The 7,652-nt window shown below is 51.5% G+C and overlaps 1 protein-coding gene across 1 annotated transcript in view; it reads right to left on the minus strand.

Annotated features, from left to right (window-relative positions):
- LRP4 (LDL receptor related protein 4) overlaps positions 1 to 3,670 on the minus strand; it is a 52,334-nt gene extending 48,664 nt beyond the window's left edge. Inside the window, exon 1 of the mRNA XM_046644928.1 lies at positions 3,458 to 3,670. Coding sequence (XP_046500884.1) covers positions 3,458 to 3,509 — 52 coding nt within the window. The 5' untranslated portion in view covers positions 3,510 to 3,670. The remainder of the gene's footprint in view (positions 1 to 3,457) is intronic.
- Between the last annotated feature and the right edge of the window lie 3,982 nt (positions 3,671 to 7,652).

The raw sequence follows: 7,652 nt of genomic DNA on the forward strand, positions 1-7,652 counted from the left end.
GGAAGATTAAATACTTTGCACAGGGTCACAAAGAAGTGCCGCAGCCAAGATTCAAACCCAGGTCTACCTGTGCTTCTTAATCACTGAGCTATGTACGCGGCGATTAGATTAGTGCTTGACAAATGTGTGTTTGCTGAATGAATGAACAAATGAATGGGTGCAGAACCCAGTTCTGGGAATGCTCCTGAGTATACTGGGGAGAAAGAAATTGACCCTGCCAGCTCTAAGCTGAAGGGAGAGCAGCAAGCACAGGCATCCAGCAGAGCTATTTATAGGGCCCAACCCGGACTCTGCCAGCCAAACAGTCAGCGTGAAGTCTTTCCTGGGACACTGAATCCTATGCTACTGAGCTGAAAAGGGGAGAAGGGCTTCCGATGCTGAAGATGAGCTGGCAATCCTGACGCAGTCTGGGGCCCAGATGCCCCATGCCCGGGCAACTGACAAAACTTGTGGATAAGTTTCATCAAGGTATGTGGAGACTAGGCTGGAACAGGCTAACAGACCCAGTCGACCAAGGGCATGGAACTGTTCATAATTATGAGATGTGCCCAATCATAAAAAAAGAGAAGACTACTTCTTAAAGTAGTCCCCCAAATTCTGTTCCTATTCAGGAAGCTCCTAGTATTGATCTTCTCTTCAATGGAAAAGCAACATAGCCAAATCCCACCAATTTTCCTTCTCCTTAAGGATCAAGCTTAGCAGTCAATCAGTAGAAAGAGTGAGCAAAGATCTATAAACCACTCTGTCCTCTGTGACCTCCTGTCTTCTTTGCTGGCCCAGAAGATGGACATGCCAACGTGCTCTGTCAGATACAGCCAGACTTGGTTCCCTTGCACCTGTCATTCTTAATACCATGTGCCAGTCCCAAAGATGTTATCTGATATTCAACAGGGGACATAAGAGGAAATCCAAAATCAGTGACAAGCCAAGCATCTTTCCGAGTCCAATAAGATCAAGGACAAGGTCAAGCAGCATAAGAGTCAGATGGAAAGCAGACCACTCTCAGCTCTACTCTTTTGCGTTTATCCTCAAAAACAACCTTCTATCTACCTAAGCACTCCTGGGCAGAATTTTCAACTCTTTGCTTATCTGGAAGAAACCTCGGAGACAAACATGGTTTCTACTCTTCAAATGGTGCTAGATTGTCAGAGGCCTCACCTCAACCCTCAGGAGGATACGCAGGGCTGTTATCAGCAATCAAATTTCCTTCCAAAAATCTTTAAGGGAGGAGTGTTATGTAGGCTCAGCCACACACACAGGCTCTAGGAAAAGTCCAAAGGACTAGCAGAAACCCAATAAGCACTTAAATTTTAATGTCTGGAATTCACTCCTAGCTGAGGTCAGATCTGCCTAACTGATCTACTGTGACACGCTGTCTTCTCCCTGAGCCCCTGGAACACAGAGTCAGGGACCCCCGTGGTGATATTTTTGATTGAGCAACTTCTCACTCTCTCCAGTGAACCATGAATCTGTCCGCTCCAGTGCTCCCAGGATGGCTCGGTGTCAGGCTAGGCAACGTTTAGCTCTTCGCGCGTCTCCTTACGCATGCGCACAGAAAGCCCCCCATGCTTAGAAGTTTCTATTAAACTTTTTGTCCTTAAAAAGAACCCAAAAGAGTTACCAAGAACCCTCCCATCCTTTTCCCGTGAATCATTAAATATACACAATTTTCTATCCCCATTCTTGATGCGGATGGAGTGTACGCAGTTTTGACAGCTCCGGAGCAATAAAATCCTCTTGGCCTGTTTGAGTCCGGAACCTTCCAGCTCCCCTTTCCCTAGGGCAGAAGGCGACAACCTCCTCTCTGGCTTTGTTGGTATCCGTTTTAGTCCTTTTTTTTTCCCCCCCAGTGTCCTGCCATTTCCCTTGATCTTTTTCAAAACTTCCTCCAGGGGGCCGAGAGGAAAGTTCCATCTCCTTCCCTTGCAGCCCGAAGGGGGAAACCCCCCAAAAAGCACAGCTGTCCCTTTAAGGGGCCCATGTGGTGGGAAGAGCAGCTACATTCCTACCCCAGTAGGGCCGCTGTCCCGACACGCCAAAGAGGCTACAAATAACCTTCTAGGAGAGCCCGGGAGGGGGAGAGCACAGTGCGAAGAGGAACGTGGGTCGGCCAGGCTACTACTCGGAGAGGAGAGAAAGAGCTCAGTCGGCGTTAGAGGGGGCTTGGAAAAAGTCATTTAAAACCCACGGGTAGTTTAAACGACGGACACGAGAGCTCTGTTTTGGATTTGGGAGGTAAACCAATCCTTAAAACAAGCGCCCAGGCATCTCCACGCCCTGCCAGGCAAGTTCCGAAATCTACACTGACAGTTTCCACACGAGCTCCCTACGTTAAAGAAAGACCCGGGGCGAGGCCGGGGTCTGCAGACTCCTCCATTCGGAACCCCACCCCCTCATCCGGGCTGCGGGGAGAATGGGAAGACTGGGATCTCCCCCGCGGTTGAATAGCGGTGGGTGAAGAGGGTTGGGGTTCCGAGATCAAAGTTCTCTGATCCTTGGGCACAAACGAGAGGCAGCTGCTAAATCACGGGGTGCACCCACCGTCCCAGGCGGCTGAGGAGAAACAGATTCCGCTGGAGCCCTAATCACACACAACAGTTGCATACGGGCACCAAACAAGTTATTAATAAGGAGCAGATGAAGCAGCAGTCCTGCGGCCATCCGTCTGGCTCCCCCGAGGGCCACCGCGCGGGCCGGGAGCCTGCCTGCTCAGGCGCTGCCCGCCCCCCGCCCCTCAACCTCGGCCGGGACAGATCCGCGGGAGCCTTCCAGCAGTTTCTTCCCTCTGTCCCTCCTCTGCCCCTTTTCCAACCCAGTTCCCCCCTCCCCCGCTCCGAGAAGGATCCAGGGCACGAAGCTGATTGGTTGCAGCCAGGAGAGGGAACCCAAAACACCACTAAGGGGAGATGCTGAGAGCAAGCAGTGCCCAAAGACCCTCGGTGGGAGCAAGGTCTGGATCCGAGGAACTGTTCCTCGGGTAGAGAAATCTCCAGAACCCAAGCATTCAAATTCCCCTGGGGCCCCTCTCTGCAATTCGCCCGAGACGCCCAGCCCGTGGAAGGAGGGCTATTTACAATTTATGGTTTAGCGACCATCCTTCCCCGCCTCCCTTTCTTCGGGCACATTCACGCGCACCAAGGACACAGAGACTCTGTCTTAACCTGAAAGGGAAGCAGCCCCCAGCTCTTCAAAGAGCAGCGAGGGAAGGCGAGCGCGCGCCTCGGATCGTCCCCCAGCCAGACCCACACCCGAGCCCGGGGGAGCTCCGCCACCGCTGCCCCCTCTCGGACTCAAGGCGCTGGGGGAGCTCCCGCGCCCCTCCCTGGCATGCAATCTCGGGGCTACTGCTCGGGGTGCGGGCGAGGGGTCTCAGGCCCCAGCCTGCGCCGTCCGGCTCTCGGGAGGCGAGTCCTGCAGCGGCCGGACCCGGGACAAACTTTCCGGCGGCGCCGCTTACCGTGTGCGCAGAGCAGGGCGCCAAGCAGCAGCGCGCCCCACGGCCGCCTCATGGTGCCGCGGCCGCCGCCGGCGCTCCCTGCCGGCCGGGGGTCCCGCCGGCTCCCGCGGGACGGCGCGGCGGAGGCAGTCGGCCGAGGGTCCCCAAGGGGAAGCCTCCCGGTCCCCGGCGGCGGGACGCGCCCCGCAACTCGCCCTCCGGCCGCTGCTGCCTCCAGTGCTGCCGGAGCCGAAGCCGCCCTGCCAGGGGACCTGGAGGGGGTGTCCCGGGCCCTGCCGCCCCGCCCCCCGCGCCGCAGCCCCTGCCACCGCCACCGCGCCTGGTCCCGCCCCCAGCGCCGGCCCGGCCCCTTCCCGCCCTCGGCCCCCGCCCCCCGGCCCCCGGCCCCCACCCGCCCGCGCCTCCCGCGCTCGCCCCGCTCCCCTTCGGGCCGCCCCCACATTCCTAGCCCTCCAGAGAGCCCCCCTCCCTGCCCCCATTACTACTGCTCTGATGTCCCTAACTTAAAAAAAAATTATCCTAGTGGCAACTCTCGGATCCCGCTCACGCTAGCCCTATGCCAGAGAGGAGCACCCGGGCTGACCCAAGTCGCCTGGACGTGACCCCGGCCCCCCTACCGGCCCCGAGTCCAGACTTTATTGATGTCTTCGAATTCGCAAGGCTTGCTAATGCATAATCCTCTAGGTCTTTATTGACACCAAACAAGAGACATCAGGGGGCCGGGAGTGCTGTATCTTAACTAGCATTCTCACTGTCAAAATTCCTTTTCCGAGATTTTTCTTCTTGCTCCACTGCCCCATCCCCCCCCCCCCACCCCGGTCCAGGCAACGTGGTTCTAGGGCTAAATAATTCCACGACGTCCCCTTTTCATTTACTCATTTCCTGAGGTGGTTGTCTGGGTCCTGTCGCCCCAGCCAGACGTCCAGAATTGGCCCAGACAGACTTAGTTCCTCCTCGCTGTCTTTGTAAATCAGCGCTGTTAGCCTCTTCACCTTCTTTGACTTTCTGATCCTGGCAAGGAAGGAAGGGGGTGAGGAAGTAAGTCTTGCCTTCAGTTGCAGTTTCCCGAAGACCTCAGCCTCCTCCCAGCTTCAGTGTGTAGGGTCTCCCAGCAGTATTTAACTTTTAAGTCACCGCATAAAGTTGTAACTCCTCTCTTGTCTTAGCCTCGTGGCCTATGCCTCTCCCCGGTGCCAATTAATCATATGGGTTAATTTTGTCACCACCTTCCATTTTCTAGGTGGAATCTTGTCTTGGTACTTCTGTGCAAATCCTCAATTTCTGTAGGATCCTGTGTATCACTCCTCTCTCCAAGCTGGTATGCTAACGTTTCCTGGCTTTGGCTGTTCTGTGGGATTTTGTTAAACCACTTTCCTCTCACTAGTAAACTGAGTCAGGAAGACTGAACCGCCCCATGTTAGCTAAGGGGAAAGTCTTTGGTATAGTGCAAAGAGGATATTAGGAGATTTCTCCAATGGATCAGTTGACATTGCATCCTTGCTTGTTTTCAATTTTTCAAAGGCTTTCGCTTCCAATCACCATCTTTAACCAAAGCTAACATTACTTTGCACCAGCAACCAAAAAACGTGAAGTTTTACCGCTTTCTTGACAAAACTTCTCCATACTGTTGTGTTGCCTGAAATTTTTACACAGATAAAATGTGGTGAACTAACATCACCATGGTAACTAAGAGTGAGGCATTTTCTGTGTGTGTAGTTCTTCTTGCCGACTGAAGGTGGCAGTCGAGTCAGGTCAGGTTTCCGTGATCTTACTGCTGGGCAAGACGGTCGACCTTTCCCGCCGGTGTCACCTTAGCCCAAAATCTAAGGAGAAAAAAGTGAAAAGTAGAGACTGATTCTCAACACACATACACCCCCATGAATGTTTTTGAGGCAGTCTTGGTTGGTTTCAGGGTTTCAGTATGTTTTGCTTATGAAGACTTGCTTTTCGACCTGTTAAGAAAGACCTTGGGATTCTGGAGACCATATTTTGTTTCCACATGAAAACTAAGGACATGTGGTATAATGAATACATTTGTCCCAAAAAATCCAGGACAGGCGGTTACCATACTTTCAATGTCAGGGGATTAAGAATTTATAAACAGTTTCCACTCTGTATGTAAACGACAGGTTCCTTTCCAGAAGGCATGATTTGTGTTGTTTTTCTGGGATTGAGGAGGAAAAGGGAGTCCGGCTGTCCCTGTCTGACTCAGGCCCGAGGGACTGCGTTTTCTGTGTGCGTCCCAAGACCTCGTCCTCCATGGTCCAGCACAGTTCTTGTGCACAGAGCCATCTCTGGCTGCCGTGAGTCACTGGAACATCAATGGGCAGAAACGAACTTCGTGCATAGTCCCTGCCTGGGTCACCCCCTAGGGTGAGTTAAGTCTTGGCTGTCAGAAACTACTCTTGTGCCAGGAGTGCTAAGCGATATTTATTTTTACCAGGCCTCTCAGACTTTCTTGTTGGGAGTGAGAGATCCTGAAAAGCATGCCAGAATGGGCTGTTTGTCTCCCTTTTATTGTCCTCTGGGACATGCCCCTAGAAAAGTTGTGGGGGACTGCCAATCCCAGAGGGGTCTGAGAGGCACTGGTTTCCTCAGAAACACCACCCCTTTCCTTCATCCTTCTAGGACAGACCAGGGAACCAAATTTCCAAGATCAGAATATTGCCCTGAATTAGACCACCACTAATGGCCTTTTCAAAGGAAACACAGAGAGTGCTACAGAAACAAGATAGAAGTGAGCACTGTTTTGATCCAGTCGGGTTAGTAGACTTCTCTCATAACCCAGACATCATTCAACAACCTGAATTTCCAAATGTAATCCTTCTAAAAGAGTAAAAGGCCTGAAGGTTCACACTTTAAAACAGTGGTTCTCAATCAGAAGTGATTTTGCGGACATGGGACAATCCCTGGGGCCATTTTTAGGAGTGGGTATTACTAGCAAACAATAAGACCAAGGATGCTGCTCAACATCCTCCAAGGAGGAGGACATCCCCCCCACCCCCCGCAACAGAGAATGATCCAGCCCAAAATGTTCATAGTGCTGAGGTTGAGAGACCCTGATTTAAAACATTAAGAACATGAGTCTGCAAAGAATTGCTGCATCTTCTCTCTAGAATCACTTTCTTGTTAAGGCAATGTGAATGGAGGGAAGGAGTTCTTAAAGCTGTAGAAGGGAAAACAAGAGAAAGCACAGCTAAAGGAGCTAAAAGAGTCCTATATCTGTCTGCCTAGGAAGCCTATTTCCTGTATTCATTCACTTAGGAACAGTAAGTATTGATTAAGAGTGTATTATGTGTCAGGCACTGTGGAAGCAGTGGTAAAAGATATATTGAGTCCCTGGAATGGACAGTCTGATGGTTGGGGAAGTTACAAGTATGCAGAGGCATTAAAAGAATGAGCTCATGAATGATTTTAAAACTACAGATGATAGGGGCATTCAAGGAAAAGTACAGGGTTCTATGAAAGGAGGGACTTGATTTAGATTTATGGGTTCAAGGAAGGCCCGGTAGAGCACTGACACTTAAGTGGTAAGAGTCCTCAGGCTAAGAGTAGGTGGGGAGAGTCTTCTAGGCAGAAGGAACAGTATGTGCAAATGCCCTGAGCCAGGAAAGAGTCTATAAGATTTATGGAAAGGAATGATTAACTTTTAGCAATGGGTGTGCTTTTATCTAGGTTCAGGGGGCTACTCCTGGAGACTGGGGAAAAAAGGAAAGTATAAGAGAAATAGCCTTATTTGCATTTCTATGCCTTCTTTAATTGCAAACCCTCCACGCCACTATTCCTAGTGCCAACACTTTTTGGGGGGGGGGAGTGAGGAAGATTGGCCCTGAGCTAACATCTGTGCCAATCTTCCTCTATTTTGTATGTGGGATGCTGCCACAGCGTGGCTTGATGAGTGGTATGTAGGTCCATGCCCGGCATCTGAACCTGTGAGCCGTGGGCCACCAAAGCAGTGTGTGCAAACTTAACCACTACACCACTGGGCCCGGCCCCAACACTTCATGTTCCAGCTCAGCAGTGGTACTTGCATCAGGAATACAGGTAGGAAGGCTGATTCAATTCCCTGGCCTAACTTAGGGGACACCCTGAAAAGTGGGACTTTCTAACACATTTTAATCTCCTGAAAGCTTGCTATTCAAATACTTGGCACACATAAGTAGAGCCTTTGCAGCAAAAATCTCAGTATATCTTA

The sequence above is a fragment of the Equus quagga genome, chromosome 17 (genome assembly GCF_021613505.1).
Source record: "Equus quagga isolate Etosha38 chromosome 17, UCLA_HA_Equagga_1.0, whole genome shotgun sequence".
NCBI classification, from domain to species: Eukaryota; Metazoa; Chordata; class Mammalia; order Perissodactyla; family Equidae; genus Equus; species Equus quagga.